The sequence below is a fragment of the Convolutriloba macropyga genome, chromosome 6 (genome assembly GCF_964194025.1).
Source record: "Convolutriloba macropyga chromosome 6, txConMacr16.3, whole genome shotgun sequence".
Lineage (NCBI taxonomy): Eukaryota > Metazoa > Xenacoelomorpha > Acoela > Convolutidae > Convolutriloba > Convolutriloba macropyga.
This window is the reverse complement of record NC_134473.1, coordinates 62,271,299-62,289,671: the sequence shown is the minus strand read 5'-3', so window position 1 is coordinate 62,289,671 and position 18,373 is coordinate 62,271,299. Positions and strand designations below refer to the sequence as shown.

Below are 18,373 nucleotides of genomic sequence, written 5' to 3'. Positions count from 1 at the left end.
GAATTAATATATAGATATAGAAGACAGATTTTCGGTCATAGGCAGCTTTTCGAACAATAAACCATTTTTACATTCAGTATTCAGTCATTGATCTTTACGGCATAGGTACCCTTTCGTTCATTTACTTTTTGGCATGGTCAAGTTTTCGGTCATTGACCTTTTTCAAAATACATGCGAATCAAAACGCTTTGATGTGTATTTGAGAGGTCTTAAAACATGTGAAGATAAGAAGCTTAAACATAAAAGTATAGGTATTCGAATTATTTTTAATAGGTAGATTGATACAAGATAGATAGTGACAGGAGAAAGGCATGGAGCACAGAAAATTGTGAAAAAAGGAGGGAATTGGAGAAAGTAGAAAAACGAATGCGACGTTAATGGACAAAAATCCCGATAAATACGCGGCTCATCTGTTTCTTAGCTCAACTCATTGCGCTTTTGACTCTGAACTCACATACTCCGGTTCGAATCCGACTGTTGTCAGTCGCTTTTTGCCGAAAAGCATGTTCAGGGGCTGCTAAAACCTGTAAAGATTAGGAGCTTAAACAAGGTGCCTTTTATGTCGACACTGAATTAATAAAAACGCGGCTCATCTGTTTCTTAGCTCAACTCATTGCGCTTTTGACTCTTAACTCACGGACCCCGGTTCGAATTCGACTGTTACAAGTCGCTTTTTGCCGAAAAGCATGTTTAGGGGCTGTTAAAACATGTAAAGATTAGGAGCTTAAACATGGTGCCTTTTATGTCGACACTGAATTTATATATAGATATAGATGACAGCTTTTCGGTCATAGGCAGCTTTTCGAACAATGAACCATTTTTACATTCAGTATTCAGTCATTGATCTTTACGGCATAGGTAACTTTTCGGTCATTTACTTTTTGGCAAGGTCAAGTTTTCGGTCATTGACCTTTTCCAAAATACATGCGAATCAAAACGCTTTGATGTGTATTTGAGAGGCCTTAAAACACGTGAAGATTAGAAGCTTAAACATAAAAGTATAGGTATTCGAATTATTTTTAATAGGTAGATTGATACAAGATACCTAGTGACAGGAGAAAGGCATGGAGCACAAAAAATTGTGAAAAAAGGAGGGAATTGGAGAAAGTAGAAAAACGAATGCGACGTTAATGGACAAAAATCCCGATAAATACGCGGCTCATCTGTTTCTTAGCTCAACTCATTGCGCTTTTGACTCTGAACTCACATACACCGGTTCGAATCCGACTGTTGCCAGTCGCTTTTTGCCGAAAAGCATGTTCAGGGGCTGTTAAAACATGTAAAGATTAGGAGCTTATACATGGTGCCTTTTATGTCGACACTGAATTAATAAAAACGCGGCTCATCTGTTTCTTAGCTCAACTCATTGCGCTTTTGACTCTTAACTCATGGACCCCGGTTCGAATTCGACTGTTACAAGTCGCTTTTTGCCGAAAAGCATGTTTAGGGGCTGTTAAAACATGTAAAGATTAGGAGCTTCAACATGGTGCCTTTTATGTCGACACTGAATTAATATATAGATAACAAGTAAAAACCATTCACACTACAGGTCGTTCAAAAGGATGCAAATAACCAACGAAAATTACTGATTTTAATTGCAAAGAAAACCAATGAGAAACCAAGCTACAGAACTACAAATAGCTCAAAAATAAGAAGTCTCGCAAAGCATGGAAACATTTTTAAACAATGGTATCAAAAAGTAGTCACAATGGTAGTCACAAATTAACGTCCTTGACAACATAATAAAACTTAACATTGAGAAATCATGTAACATCTTTCTTAATTTCTACCCAGGAACAAAGTGACAGACGTTACAATAACTAAAGGCAGCATTCAAAAATTCCGAAATTATTCGATAAAAATAGGAGCACAATATTAGCGACTGAGAAATGACACAGTTATTCAACAATCTTTTTAAAAACTGAAAGTTTCAATACCAGCAATGAGTTAACTCAACGTTTATCTTTAAATACAGTTCTTAATAATTTCAGACCGATAAACTCATTTTTAATTTCTACATGTACTACAGGATAAAAACAAAAAATCTTAACATTCTCCCGAATTGTCTAAATTGACCAAACGGTCAACACTAAAAAGAAAGTTTGTGAGATGCACAACGAAAACAAAAGTGAGATGAAGAATGATCTTACTTGACCGAAGAAGAGGGTGCAGCCATCTGAGTCAGGGCACTTCATCTCAAACACGAACTCAACCATGCCCACTGGCAGCATCTTGCCCATTATATGCTGGGGCATCTTGGAGAATCCCTTCTTGACAAACACCTCCATCATAGCTATTGTGTCGTCAGCATTACCCAAGTTGCTAACTACAGCGTCATTTGAGAAACTCCATCCAATCGAGTCTTCGGGACAGCCCATGCCTAACAACAGGTGATGTCCAAAATGCATACTTTGAAACAATTAGACGGAAAAACTTTGCATACGAAACCGCTAATTCGACATAGCACACTAGATTCCCGGTAAAGTAGCTTATTAAAATTTGAAGTTTGTAGATATTTTCAAGGTGAATAATCAATCGAGCAAGAAAAAGTTAGCACCCAAAAAGTTCCCGAAGAGATGCTAATACGCATTCCTTTAATATAAGCGCATTAGCATCTCTAAACCTGATGAAGATTCTTTATCATATCTTTAAGAAAACGTCACAAACCTGATACACTGTAGCAGTACATCTCTGTATTGGGAGGCACTCCGTCCCAGAAGTCGAACACGTAGGCAGGCACAGCCTTGTGCTTACCCGGACACTTTACACAGGGCGCGGTTCCATTCGAGTATTCGCCCTCGGGGCAGAATGTGCAATTAGCCGCCGGTTTCTCTTTATACATTCCCGGGTTGCACAAGGGACATTTTCTCACGTGATTAGACGCAGGTAGTTGTACAGCTCCTGAACATTTTGAAAGCAACTTGAACAATTTTTTTCGGTGACCAATATGAAAAATTAGTAATACAAGGCAATCAACTACAATGCACAGCTAATCACGCTAAATGAACACGCAACACTGATGTGAATTAAAAATTATACTTTTCTTAGCCCACTGTTTCTAAACTGCGCAAGAATTTAACACAAGGCCAGCTGCAAGCATAAGGGTTTCTAGATGCGGAAAATTTGATTTAATTGTCATTTCAAAGTGTTTTTCAGGCACGATGCATATTGTTTGATAGAATGGGTTGAAGTTGAAAACATAACCGAATCAGGTCGGAAAAATTGCTCTCAAACTACGGGAGGAGAGGGGGTTGATTGTTCTTAATTTATAATAAAACCTCAAATGAATAAATTGGAGTTTATAATGGACCACTAAATTTTCTCAAATTGAGTGGTATATTTATTTGTAGATCTCTCAAATATTTAGTAATAAAAGTGGTATGAATTAGCTCGCCCCTCTTATCTTTCAATTTTTCTTAAGATCTAATAATGTTCTTATTTTTTTTTGTTTCGGCCCCCCAATGATCTCTACTTAAAACATTTTATATACACTGTTACTATCTAAAAAATAGCACTTTCTGAAAAAATACATCTTTCTGCCCATTAAGCTCATACGTGCCGGTGTAGCGGGCAGAATAGATTCAAAACTTCATTCAAAATATCAGGTCAGATCAGAAACTGTACAAAAATGCAACAGGACTAAAATATTTGCAACAAACGTTGTTTGAGAGCAATTAAAAAACCAACATTCATGAATAGGTTATTGGTTATAATAGGAAGACTATTTGATGGTTAGTCAGAAAATGCAAAAATGGAATCCTGCAGAGCGTTTGTTGACCAATCACATCTTAATTAGTCAATAAAAGGCATGGCAGTTGTGTTAGGAAGGGACTCTTACCTTCATCTGCAGGAGGAAAACAACACAAATTAGAATATGCCAAAGAACCCATCTCCCAGTTTAATCGGGCAACAGTCAATTTATCTATCAATCTACCCATCTACCTGCACACAGTTTGAGTATTGAGCACAGGTAACGGACAGCTTGTCTTCGATTGTTAATATTATGTTAATCAATCAAGAACTATTCGCATGCATTGAAAACGGTGTCAGAACAAAATACCTGTTTTTGTTACCTTTTGCGTTAAAATGATATTGAAAATGTAATTGCCTTGCCACCAGACGTGATTTATCAAAAATTTTCTTATCGAGTAAACCAGAAAGAAGCGCAAAATTGTGATCTACGTGAAAGAACAACAGTTCCAGATTGCATGCAAAAAATGCAATGTCAAATTCACAATTACAGATCCATACATCTGAGGCCTTCAAAACCATACAGACAAAAAACTTACGTTCCAAAAAAAGCAAAATGACAAGAAATCCACGTTTGTAACTTTTGACTGTTAAAGTCTTTAAAACCACTTTGAACATAATTTGAACTATTAAAAATAAGTCAGATTAAAAAACGTACCCGGCAGATTGCCGAAAAGCCACCATGACTCCCATAACACCGATTGGGATTGAAAGAACAGAAAAACAAAGATAAAAACTGATTGTTGTACAAAAACACAGAGTACGAACTATTACGAATGGATTTTGTAGTTAGACATACTCCTGTTACTTAATGAGAGGTTTCAGGGCGAGTATCATGCCCAAAGCGTATTAGAGCGCTATATTAGCCGACTCAGAAGACGAGGGTGGCTATTAATAATGAGAGGATTCAGTGATTTGTATCAAAACCAATAGGCATTAGAGATGATAACTAAGAATTATAAGAGCCTAATTGTTGTGATAAACTTCTTAAATAGGCCTGAACTGTCTTCAAACGCATGGTGTGGAGTGCCTTCAGCGGAAGGTTTTTAGACCTGCGTGTATGTGAAATGAGATATACTTTCAAATCATCCAACAACAGAGGTCTTCTTGAAGATTGGCAAATGAAGCACGTAATATGCCCTGAAATCAACATCCTATTGTTGCCTGGTGCCAAAGTGGAACACGTCCATCAATTTCTTCCAGTTCCTGGCCAGTACAACCGGATTGCTTTGCTAATTGGAGGAAACGACCTTTACAAAGATTACCTCCCTTCCAACTCAACCATACTGGAAATAGTCGACGAGATAGCCGACTTAGCATACTTTATTTGAATTTACTGAAAAAGTATTTGTCTTTGCCCTCCCCCCACGTTGGCCCCCGAAAGTGAGCTCGAAACGTTTGAAGCAAATTATCAGGACCACGAAATGTTTCGCCATTTTACGCTGAACAAGCGATTAAGCCAAAAATCAGAAAAGTACAGTTGGGGTTTCCGTGGCGTATGTGACGCAGTTTGGTCGAATGCCTAGTTGTCTGATAACAACAACGTGCACGTTAGCGATAAAGGGAAAGGAAATGGTATCGCTACTTAAGAACAAGGTCCTGCATACGAAGACGACTGCGAGCAGAAACCATCCCGAAGTTTTTGTGTTCCCGGCAAAGCGGTTGTCAGTGTGGTTCTTTCTCTGGTTAAAGCCATAGGTTCCCCGTACGGAGGTCACGGTCTTTCTTTCTAACCTTCCTTTGCAGTCAGTCTCTATATCCCTATATGCCTTTATCCCCCTACTTCTGTACAATCAAAATTAATTCAAGTTAAAACATATACAATAAATCCCTGTACAACGTTCAAGGTTGTACCTGCAATCGAACCAAAAATGACCATTTTTCATTGCATAAATTGCGGTGATTTCAAGCATTTAACCACAAGATGTACTGGCTTGACTCAGGGTGTCATAATGAGTATCAGCGGTATCTTAAACAATATCTTTCTAATTTGTCAAATTTGTGTTGACTTGAAAAGGAAGGATGCCCTACTCGAGCAGATTACAAGCTACAGGGAAAATGAAGAATTGAATTTGAAAACGAATTAGGGGAGACTGGAGCGGAGATAAAAGTAAAAATATTTCAATTAATTCGCCGTTTCAAGAGCTCAAATGTATGATTGAATGCAAGACGACTAATGCTGCTCCCTCACCTACGCCTGAACCTAAGCCTTTAATGAACTTGCATCATTCCAAAAGGTTAACAAAAAGAACAATACGATGGAATAAGGTTGCGAGGCGTCCCTGAGCTGAAAACCAATAACAGCCGTGGAAGATATGAACATGATCTGAAAAAGTAAAACTCATCACAAAGCAGTGCGACTAGTAAAAACTGATTTGAAAAGGCTTGATAAAATTAGTGAAGGAAAAGATCGCGCCCTTATAGCCAAAAATGATAGCGATTATGCCATAAGAGAATATTGCTATCACAGAGAAAAATGAAAGACTACAAAATCCCAGTCTTCATTATTAAAGAACTCAATCCCGATGAACAGAAAAACTGAAAACGAATTACTGCAAAAACGTCGTAATATGATTAAAAAAATGGCATCCGAAAAAAAAACAAACAAGAATGAGAAACTTGAAATGTCAGAAGCTAACTCGATATGAAACGACGAGCCAACCTCGCGAACTGTCTGGCAACTGAAAATAACTTTTGACTGTTAAAGTCTTTAAAACCACTTTGAACATAATTTGAACTATTAAAAATAAGTTAGATTAAAAAACGTACCCGGCAGATTGCCGAAAAGCCACCATGACTCCCATAACACCGATTGGGATTGAAAGAACAGAAAAACAAAGATAAAAACTGATTGTTGTACAAAAACACAGAGTACGAACTATTACGAATGGATTTTGTAGTTAGACATACTCCTGTTACTTAATGAGAGGTTTCAGGGCGAGTATCATGCCCAAAGCGTATTAGAGCGCTATATTAGCCGACTCAGAAGACGAGGGTGGCTATTAATAATGAGAGGATTCAGTGATTTGTATCAAAACCAATAGGCATTAGAGATGATAACTAAGAATTATAAGAGCCTAATTGTTGTGATAAACTTCTTAAATAGGCCTGAACTGTCTTCAAACGCATGGTGTGGAGTGCCTTCAGCGGAAGGTTTTTAGACCTGCGTGTATGTGAAATGAGATATACTTTCAAATCATCCAACAACAGAGGTCTTCTTGAAGATTGGCAAATGAAGCACGTAATATGCCCTGAAATCAACATCCTATTGTTGCCTGGTGCCAAAGTGGAACACGTCCATCAATTTCTTCCAGTTCCTGGCCAGTACAACCGGATTGCTTTGCTAATTGGAGGAAACGACCTTTACAAAGATTACCTCCCTTCCAACTCAACCATACTGGAAATAGTCGACGAGATAGCCGACTTAGCATACTTTATTTGAATTTACTGAAAAAGTATTTGTCTTTGCCCTCCCCCCACGTTGGCCCCCGAAAGTGAGCTCGAAACGTTTGAAGCAAATTATCAGGACCACGAAATGTTTCGCCATTTTACGCTGAACAAGCGATTAAGCCAAAAATCAGAAAAGTACAGTTGGGGTTTCCGTGGCGTATGTGACGCAGTTTGGTCGAATGCCTAGTTGTCTGATAACAACAACGTGCACGTTAGCGATAAAGGGAAAGGAAATGGTATCGCTACTTAAGAACAAGGTCCTGCATACGAAGACGACTGCGAGCAGAAACCATCCCGAAGTTTTTGTGTTCCCGGCAAAGCGGTTGTCAGTGTGGTTCTTTCTCTGGTTAAAGCCATAGGTTCCCCGTACGGAGGTCACGGTCTTTCTTTCTAACCTTCCTTTGCAGTCAGTCTCTATATCCCTATATGCCTTTATCCCCCTACTTCTGTACAATCAAAATTAATTCAAGTTAAAACATATACAAAAATCCCTGTACAACGTTCAAGGTTGTACCTGCAATCGAACCAAAAATGACCATTTTTCATTGCATAAATTGCGGTGATTTCATGCATTTAACCACAAGATGTACTGGCTTGACTCAGGGTGTCATAATGAGTATCAGCGGTATCTTAAACAATATCTTTCTAATTTGTCAAATTTGTGTTGACTTGAAAAGGAAGGATGCCCTACTCGAGCAGATTACAAGCTACAGGGAAAATGAAGAAGTGAATTTGAAAACGAATTAGGGGAGACTGGAGCGGAGATAAAAGTAAACAATATTTCAATTAATTCGCCGTTTCAAGAGCTCAAATGTATGATTGAATGCAAGACGACTAATGCTGCTCCCTCACCTACGCCTGAACCTAAGCCTTTAATGCACTTGCATCATTCCAAAAGGTTAACAAAAAGAACAATACGATGGAATAAGGTTGCGAGGCGTCCCTGAGCTGAAAACCAATAACAGCCGTGGAAGATATGAACATGATCTGAAAAAGTAAAACTCATCACAAAGCAGTGCGACTAGTAAAAACTGATTTGAAAAGGCTTGGTAAAATTAGTGAAGGAAAAGATTGCGCCCTTATAGCCAAAACTGATAGCGATTATGCCATAAGAGAATATTGCTATCACAGAGAAAAATGAAAGACTACAAAATCCCAGTCTTCATTAGTAAAGAACTCAATCCCGATGAACAGAAAAACTGATATGATAATATGATAAATGGCATCCGAAAAAAAACAAACAAGAATGAGAAACTTGAAATGTCAGAAGCTAACTCGATATGAAACGACGAGCCAACCTCGCGAACTGTCTGGCAACTGAAAATAACTTAGACATTCTTTGTTTAACCGAGACGTGGCTAACAGATGTACAGAACGAGAGCCTTTTATTAAAAGACTACACGATTCATAAAAAGGATAGAAAAACAATTGATAATATATCGAAAGATAGAGGTGTACTTGAGGCGGTCAAAAACATACCTCATGAAAGAATAGATCTGCAGTGGGAAAATGAGTATGTTGCGATCAAAGTTAAACCAAAAGATGTTTCCATTATGTTATTCTGCCTATACAACCCCCCAAAAAACAGTCCAAATAGATGGACTGAAGAATCAATAAATTACCTCGTTCAAAATCCAGGACTATGCCAATAACAAAAATTGTCAAACAATCATTTTTTTTTTGGAGATATAAAAAAATCGAAAGCACTAACTGGAAAGTTATTGAGTAAGATCATTTAACAATTTTCGGAGTTTAATTTCCACGAAGTCCTAAAACAGAAACCCTAAAACCAACTGGATGTCTTCTTAACAAATTCCCCTAACGCAATCATCAACAAATGTGATAGCAAAGAATTCAACAAAACTTGTCTGACCACAAAGCTTTTACTCACTCTCGAAGTGCAAACAGAAAGAGGGTAAACAGCACAAATAAAGTGAACTGGGAAGACAAAAAAATACATTGAAGAACATCCTTTTAACCCATATTGCTACAGCAGTGTTGACGAACTTGTGAAACAATGGAATAAATAGCTTGAGCAAACTCTTAACGGAAATGTCCCCAAAACAACCTTTCATAGATCCGATCGACCCCCCCCCCCTTGGTTCACGAAAGAAACTTCTCACCTAGCGAAAATCGCTTCAAAGTTGCAAAAAAGACTTCCCTCAGCCTGCTGATCAAGCTAAAGAGGACAGGGAAACGTCTGTGCAACGTGCTTAATGTAGACCAAGCCGAGTTTGAGAACTTTTCGATATAGGAGGTTCCCTGATCTTCAAAAATACTTAAAATCAGTACATAAGTGCATCAGGTACCCAACCATGATATATAACGATCAAAAACTAATGACAACAAGATAAAATGTAAATTTTTTAGAATTTTATTTTCAATCTTATTTCTAAAATGTCACCAAATTAAACTAATAACCTATGAAAAACGCATCAATAGAACAAACTGATGAAGATACAAAAGGATCTGAGCAAGCTCGAACAAACAAAGCTTGTGGCCCCGATTGAATAGGTCACACGGTATTGAAAAATTTCTCAGCCTTGTCTAAATCACTTATGCTGATTTTCAAAACAGCCTTGAATGAAGGATATCTTCCATCATATTGGAAAATCGCCGAAGTAATACCTTTTTACAAGGACAAAGACAGAGCAATGATTAAGCAATACCGTCCTATATAATGGCTCTGCAACGTGTCAAAAGTCATTGAAAAACTCATCTTTGACAAACTTTAAGATATTGTGAAAACCAAAATTGATGAATCACAAGCATGGGTTCCGAAGACATAGGTCTGTTAACAAAGCTTCTACTGTTCTAAGATATATTGTACAACGAAACTTTGTGCTATATTTTGATTTCAAAACAATTTTTTATAGCGTACCTCATAATTGGCTGCTCCAAAAATAGACGATGTACGCGTTGGTGGAATCTTCTTGAAGAAAATTGCAAGTTGTTTATCAGATCGCAAAAATTATATCAAAGAGAAAAATAGTGTTTCTGAGACCGTGCCTTTGACAAGTGGCGTCCCTCAAAGCTCACTGCTTGTGAATCTGCTAATTTTATCTACTTGAATGATTTATCCAAACAATTGAAGGAGTGCAAAGCATTCGGCTATGTAGATAACTTTAAACTAGTATCTCCTAAACCAGACAAATTCAAAAAGACCTGTTAAACATTGCAAAGTGGAGCTCAACAAATGAAATGAATTTAAATGAAAATAATCGTCATGTACTCCCATTAAAAACGCATGAGAATAAGGAGCACACTTTTATTCTAAATTCCAAATCACTTCTATATAAAAAGAACAAAGATCTGGGAATATTCATGACCCCAGAGTTGTCGTGGAAACTGAATGCTCACAAAAGAAGTAAAGAAGCATGGAAAGCCTTTTACTTCTTCAAGATAAAAATGTCAACATTAACAAGCAAAATGACCAAACTAGAAGCGTACAGTGGATATGTGATACCTGCCCTAAGCCATGCCTCACCTACGTGGTTCGCAAATAAAACCGATACCAAATCAAGAGAACGCATTCAAAGGAAAGCATCAAGGATACTAACTAACCTACAGTTGCAAATGCTACAAAGAACAATTTAAAAATTTTGAACTGCTTCCACTGTCGCGCTACATTGAATTGCATGACTTATTGATGCTAGTATCGGTGCTAAATAGAAAACACAACATTAAAATTCCAAATAAATTAAACAAAAACGATCGCTCACGTACAAGGCAAAACGAGCAAATCATGATACCAAAAATCAGAACTACGAAAGCCCACGAAAGAGCCAGTTACTTGCATAACAATGCTGAAAGTAGGAAAAGTAAACAGCGAACAACTATACAAAAATTATCTCGCAAAATTGTACTGAAAATACTTTGACAAAGACAATTCGGAGGTCAATCTGTTCCTCCGCGATCAACTGCAGCTGTGGAAATTGTAACCTAGTGCAGAAAATCAGCTCAGTCGTAAATCAAGGGTAAAAACCCTAGTGAAAAACTCACTAAAGCCTAAACTCTCTCTCTCTCTCTCAGAGCAAAGTTGAAGCAGCGGGCATCTAGACCTGGCTTTATGGCTACATCTCGTTTCTAATTCTGTTTGTTTTTATACAGATTCTGTTTAATTAATTGATTTGCTGAGCAACTGCTGTCTAAAAGCTCTTTGAGCAGGATGGAAACAGCATAGAGGAGTAAGGAAACAGCCTAGAGGAGTGAAAAAGGATTTATGCAAAATCTCAAAAAACTGGCAAAATGAGATAAAGCGAAACAAAATTTTATTAGACAAAAAAAGGAGTGCTCTAATAGCCGGCTTCATGTACAGATGCTTCAGCAAAAACAAATTTAAAGTTGATACCATAAAAGAAACCGTCATTGACTATTAAATTCTAGAGACCCACAAGAGGAAAAACAATTTCAAACAATTTGACCAAATTACAACATTAGGAGTTACTTAACTTCTTTGCTACCTACGAGACAAAAAAAGAAATATAACCGTCGGGTCGCCGAAAAAAAGCCCCGATAGATTTCCATAACCAATGTTGTGACTGAATGAACAGGAGAAAAATGAGGACAATTTATTTTATTACACAAACCTTTTCAAAGTGCGAATTACTTTGACGCCATTTTGTAGTTGGACAAACTCATGTTTCTTAATGAGGGGATATTGCGGATAGAATCAATACCAAACACAGTGTGCATATTGCCAGAAAATAGCCGCAATGGCTTCGTAGATCTGCAGTCTAAAAAAAACAGTGAAAAAGACAGACCAAAAAATTCGTCTTTGCATTGAAGGCTGATATGTTATCTTTTGATTAAAAATCTGTATAAGTTTTTGTTACCTCTAATAGCTGCTCTCTAAAATTCTTCATTTAGAGTGATACACGTCCATTTGAACTTAACTCTTTGAATCGAAGTAAATAAAACTCAATTTCAAAGTGAGAAAGTCATTTTTATGAGTGAGGTAAGTCAAGTGTGACCAAAAATTTAATCACGCAAATGCACCAAAACACTCTCTCCACTAAAAGCGTAGAATGACATCACGCACGCACTCCAGTTGAATGCTTGGGCGAATGAACAAAAATCAGAATTGAAGTGGTTGTGACGTCATATGGTCGTAGCAAAAAACTCTGGCGACGAAATAATTCCCCGATAGTTCTAGCCAATTCTAGCACGATAAATCCGGAAGCAACTCGCAGCGTCAAAACTTCACAAAAAAACCGTTATTGCAGCTGAAGCCATTACCTTTTGTATTAAACCATTAACTCATTACTTCTCCAGGTCTGATCTAAAACCTGGTGAAAATTAAACCACCATCACCAAGAGAAACAAAAAGCACCAAAATTTTATCTTATTGAAAACGTTTGATAACGTTAAAGGTCCGAAATAATTACGATAGCCAAAACACTGAAAAGCTAAAAAAAAGCTGACAGAGATTTTAATTGCCTTCAAGCAATCCAAGATTCTAATCTCAAGGTCGCGAAATTAAATGGCAGATAATAAAAATAAATTTTTCAAAAAAGAATGATCAAAATTAAGAATCAGAAACCAGTACATTTAGATTTCTAATTACCGCAATTAAGACAAAAACAACGCATACTTTTTCCTTGATTTATATATTCCAGATAACATGATTTCATACTAATTCAAAAATCAAATTAATCAAAAAAAAGACAAGCAACACAATAATAATCAAAGCCAAAAAATCGCTTTAAAACAATACCAAGGACTGAAAAAAGTAATCAGTAGAAATTATGAAATAGATTTTCTAGCCAACTCTCAGGGCTAATTTATGATGAATGAAATCGATTGCAAACCAAAAAAATGATGAAAATCTAAGAAAAAGCTGAACTCATTCAGTTTATCAACTGAAAAATTCAATACAACGAATATGAATGTAGGTGCCAGGACAAAGCTAGAATGATAGAAAATAAAATGAGAAGAATATGCATATAATATAAGGAATTCGTAATAAAAACACTAATTTTTGGTTTTTGAGAGTTAAAAATCAAATTAAAAAAATCAAGAAAAACGAATACATTTCGTTGTTCAGCATTTGACTAAGAAAAGACAATGAGTCATCCCAGACATAGATCCACTCTCGTGAACACAGCAAAAAAGAAAACCAAGAATTCAAAAATACGGAACATTGAAACATTTTGCAAAAAAAGGTCAAAGAACTTTTAAGAATGCATTTATGAAATTTAACTGTTTTTCAAAAACTTAAGGCCCAAAAATGATCGAAATTTTATTGAAACAAAATACAAGTCCCTCAATTGTACAAAAAGACTTTCTGTAATTAAAACCAAAATACAAACAAAAATCCGAGAAAAATTGAAAAAAAAGCTACCAAAATCGGATTAGCATATGCACAATTTCATAAAACAAAATTACGTCGAGGTAAAAAGAGGCGTTGAGTATATGAATTATCAAAGGGAAGTTGTCATACTAACTGTTTTTTGACAATAAAGACGACTGAAAGATCCAAGAATGAAGAAATTAATAGAAAAAAATATCCATAAATAACTTAAAAAAAATCAAATATGTGCCAATTTTGAATTTGAAACGCAATTTCCGTCTCTGCAAAACAATGTGGCATCAATTTCCAAGGTTTACATTTCAATATAGCATCGAATAAAAATTATTTCTACAAAATCTAAATTACAAGCGAAAGACTTGGCCACTGGGACGAAAAAAGATACGGCTAAAAACGGTTATCTATATGTGCCATTCAGTCAAAAACTACTTCAGTCACTAAAAGTCATTGAAAAAACGCAACGCATGATCAAAACATTCTCTCGCCAAGAAAAAATTAGTTCACACGTCAATTTTACTCACTTTCGTTTTTAGGTCAAAACAGCGTCTGAACGAATTATACTTCCGGTTTAAAAAAACCTTAAGAAAACCAATACTCCTCTTCGAGTCGTAAAAACCAATACTTCTCTTCGAGTCGTAAAAAAACATACCCGGCAGATTGCCGGAAAATAGCCGCCGTTGATTCCAATAAGCATGATTGGGATTGAAAGAATAGATATCGAAAAAAAAAGACTTTTGTACAAAAACATTTTTTAAGTCCGATTTATTTTGATGGCATTTCGTAGTTGAACACAACGTACTTCTGTTTCATAGAGAGAGGCTACAGGGTCTACTATCAATACCCATAAGCATAAGAGATGTTAACTAAGACTTACAGGAACGATGTTCAAATAGCGGGCATCTAAAATTGGAATTTATGGGTTTATCTCGTTTCTACTTCTGACTTCAATTTTTTATACTGACGCTGTTCATTTTGAATTGCTTTGCTGAGCAACTGATGCTCAAAATCACTTTTAGCAGAATGAGAGAAGAGAGAAACTAGCCTAGAGAAGTCAAAAAGATTTCACGCAAAATGTTGAAAAAGCGGCAAAATGAGGTAAAGCAAAACATTTTGTTCGACAAAAAAATAGGAGCGCTATAATAGCCGGCTGAGAAGATGAGGCGGCTATTTAAAAAAAAGGAGCGCTATAATAGTCGGCTGAGAAGATGAGGGCGGCTATTAAACATCCCCGGGAGATTGCCGGAAAAGAGCCGCCGTTGATTCCAATAAGCATGATTGGGATTGAAAGAATAGACGATATTGAAAAAAAAGATTTTTGAACAAAAACATTTCTTAAGTCCGATTTATTTTGATGGCATTTCGTAGTTGAACATACTTCTGTCTCTCAGTGAGAGGCTACAGGGTCTAGTATCAATACCAATAAGCACTATAGATAGTAACTAAAACTTATAAGAACAAAGTTCAAGTACCGGGCATCTAAAAATGGTCTTTACGGGTTTATCCCGTTTCTATTTGACTTCAATTTTTTTTATTGACTCTGTTCATTTTGAATTGCTTTGCTGAGCAACTGATGTTCAAATTCACTTTAAGCAGAATGAGAGAAGAGAGAAACTAGCCTAGAGAAGTCAAAAAAATTCACGCAAAATGTCGAAAAAGCGGCAAAATGAGGTAAAGCAAAACATTTTTTGTTCGACGAAAAAATAGGAGCGCTATAATAGCCGGCTGAGAAGATGAGGCGGCTATTTTAAAAAAGGTGCGCTATAATAGTCGGCTGAGAAGAAGAGGGCGGCTATTAAACATCCCCGGGAGATTGCCGGAAAAGAGCCGCCGTTGATTCCAATAAGCATGATTGGGATTGAAAGAATAGACGATATTGAAAAAAAAGATTTTTGAACAAAAACATTTCTTAAGTCCGATTTATTTTGATGGCATTTCGTAGTTGAACATACTTCTGTCTCTCAGTGAGAGGCTACAGGGTCTAGTATCAATACCAATAAGCACTATAGATAGTAACTATAACTTATAAGAACAAAGTTCAAGTACCGGGCATCTAAAAATGGTCTTTACGGGTTTATCCCGTTTCTATTTCAGACTTCAATTTTTTATAGTGACTCTGTTCATTTTGAATTGCTTTGCTGAGCAACTGATGTTCAAATTCACTTTAAGCAGAATGAGAGAAGAGAGAAACTAGCCTAGAGAAGTCAAAAAAATTCACGCAAAATGTCGAAAAAGCGGCAAAATGAGGTAAAGCAAAGCATTTTTTGTTCGACAAAAAAATAGGAGCGCTATAATAGCCGGCTGAGAAGATGAGGCGGCTATTTAAAAAAAAGGAGCGCTATAATAGTCGGCTGAGAAGATGAAGGCGGCTATTAAACATCCCCGGGAGATTGCCGGAAAAGAGCCGCCGTTGATTCCAATAAGCATGTTTGGGATTGAAAGAATAGACGATATTGAAAAAAAAAGATTTTTGAACAAAAACATTTCTTAAGTCCGATTTATTTTGATGGCATTTCGTAGTTGAACATACTTCTGTCTCTCAGTGAGAGGCTACAGGGTCTAGTATCAATACCAATAAGCACTATAGATAGTAACTAAAACTTATAAGAACAAAGTTCAAGTACCGGGCATCTAAAAATGGTCTTTACGGGTTTATCCCGTTTCTATTTCTGACTTCAATTTTTTATAGTGACTCTGTTCATTTTGAATTGCTTTGCTGAGCAACTGATTTTCAAATTCACTTTAAGCAGAATGAGAGAAGAGAGAAACTAGCCTAGAGAAGTCAAAAAAATTCACGCAAAATGTCGAAAAAGCGGCAAAATGAGGTAAAGCAAAGCATTTTTTGTTCGACAAAAAAATAGGAGCGCTATAATAGCCGGCTGAGAAGATGAGGTGGCTATTTTAAAAAAAGTGAGCGCTATAATAGTCGGCTGAGAAGATGAGGGCGGCTATTAAACATCCCCGGGAGATTGGCGGAAAAGAGCCGCCGTTGATTCCAATAAGCATGATTGGGATTGAAAGAATAGACGATATTGAAAAAAAAGATTTTTGAACAAAAACATTTCTTAAGTCCGATTTATTTTGATGGCATTTCGTAGTTGAACATACTTCTGTCTCTCAGTGAGAGGCTACAGGGTCTAGTATCAATACCAATAAGCACTATAGATAGTAACTAAAACTTATAAGAACAAAGTTCAAGTACCGGGCATCTAAAAATGGTCTGTACGGGTTTCTATTTCTGACTTCAATTTTTTATACTGACTCTGTTCATTTTGAATTGCTTTGCTGAGCAACTGATGTTCAAATTCACTTTAAGCAGAATGAGAGAAGAGAGAAACTAGCCTAGAGAAGTCAAAAAAAATTCACGCAAAATGTCGAAAAAGCGGCAAAATGGTAAAGCGAAAAGTTCGACAGAGTAAAAAAAAATAGGAGCGCTATAATAGCCGGTTGAAAAGATGAGGGCGGCTATTAACAAGAGAAGGCCAATAATAGCCCCAGCTATGGCTGAACGGCTATTAATAAGCATTGGAGATGGTAACTAAGACTTATAAGAACAAAGTTCAAGTAGCTCTCTAAAACATCTAAAATTGGGCTTTATGGGGTTATCCGTTTCCATTCTTGAGTTTGGCTATTATGACTCCGTTCATTTTAGATTGCTTTGCTGAGCCACAGCTGTTTAAAAGCGCCTTGAGCAGAAGAAGCGAAGGACACAATTAGCCTAGAGAAAAGAAACAGAATTCGCACAAAATGTTAACAAGCTGTGACTTGCGGTAAACCAAAACAAAAGTTTAATTCGACGAAACCAAAAAATAGGGCTGCAGTAATACCCGGCTGAGAAGATGAGGGCGGCTATCATTAAGGTAAACTTGTGCACTCTTTTCGCATTAACTGCATGCCGGACTCCGACTCCTTGTTTCGGAGTAGCCACTGTTAATAATGCATGTTTAGGCTACCTTAAGCTTATTGGGAGATGAGGGAAAAAAGTGCTGCATCAGGGGGGTGGTGGCCGTAGAGGGACTGGGGTAGTGAGGGTTTCAAAACCGCCACAAAAGTCCTTTGTGATTGAAGATCGTTATTTGTCTGAAAAGCAGCTTTGGCTAATTGTACACTTCAAGACTAGGAAGGAGGAGAGGTACCCTGCTACAATACCCTTTCCCGTTTATCCTGTTTTTGAGGACAAAAAAAACAAAAGTGTTAGAGAAAAAACTAATAAGCAAAAAATTACAAAGTAGTCAACAGGACTAATAAAATTGTACAAACTTCATTTGTGAGCAATTAACAAAGTGAGCAAAACGCTATATTCGTGTTTTTTAAGATTTTCGATCAGGCAAATTTGATAGCTGCTAACATTAAAAATAAATATAACCGGCAGATTGCCTGAAAATATCTGCCGATGACGCGCTTGACGCACATTGGGATGGAAACAGAAAAAGAAATAAGAGATAGAAATTGACAGAACTTTTCTAAGTAGCAAATTTTTTTGTGGTGTGCAAATCCTGCATATACGGTTAGATTCTAAAATTACACTTAAATCAGCTTCTAAACTGAAAATTAAGCTTAATACTGATGTCAGCTAGCAATCGCTCTTATGAACTCTGATAGCCTAATGCACTTTAACTTAATGACCGGGCTTTATCGTTTATCCACTACATTAAGTAGTTCAATACGTGAAAGAATTTAAAATCCATTCAGTTGAAACAGTGAGTGAGAAAAGTCACGAGTCAAACGTAAAAATCATGACTTATGTAAAACGAAAAACGTGATCAAAAGGTAAAGCGAATCAAAAAAGGAGAGCGCCTAAATAATAGCCATTGAGAGGCCGACCAAAAATTACCATTACAACAAAAATATGAAAATCCCTAAATT

The 18,373-nt window shown here is 36.7% G+C and overlaps 1 protein-coding gene across 1 annotated transcript in view; it reads right to left on the bottom strand.

The window, feature by feature from the left end:
- The window catches only part of LOC142341831 (endosome/lysosome-associated apoptosis and autophagy regulator family member 2-like), a 250,975-nt gene that overhangs the window by 80,776 nt on the left and 151,826 nt on the right, over positions 1-18,373 (bottom strand). The window contains exons 11-12 of the mRNA XM_075393083.1: positions 2,668-2,901; positions 2,151-2,380 (exon numbers count right to left, since the gene is read on the bottom strand). Coding sequence (XP_075249198.1) covers positions 2,151-2,380; positions 2,668-2,901 — 464 coding nt within the window. The remainder of the gene's footprint in view (positions 1-2,150; positions 2,381-2,667; positions 2,902-18,373) is intronic.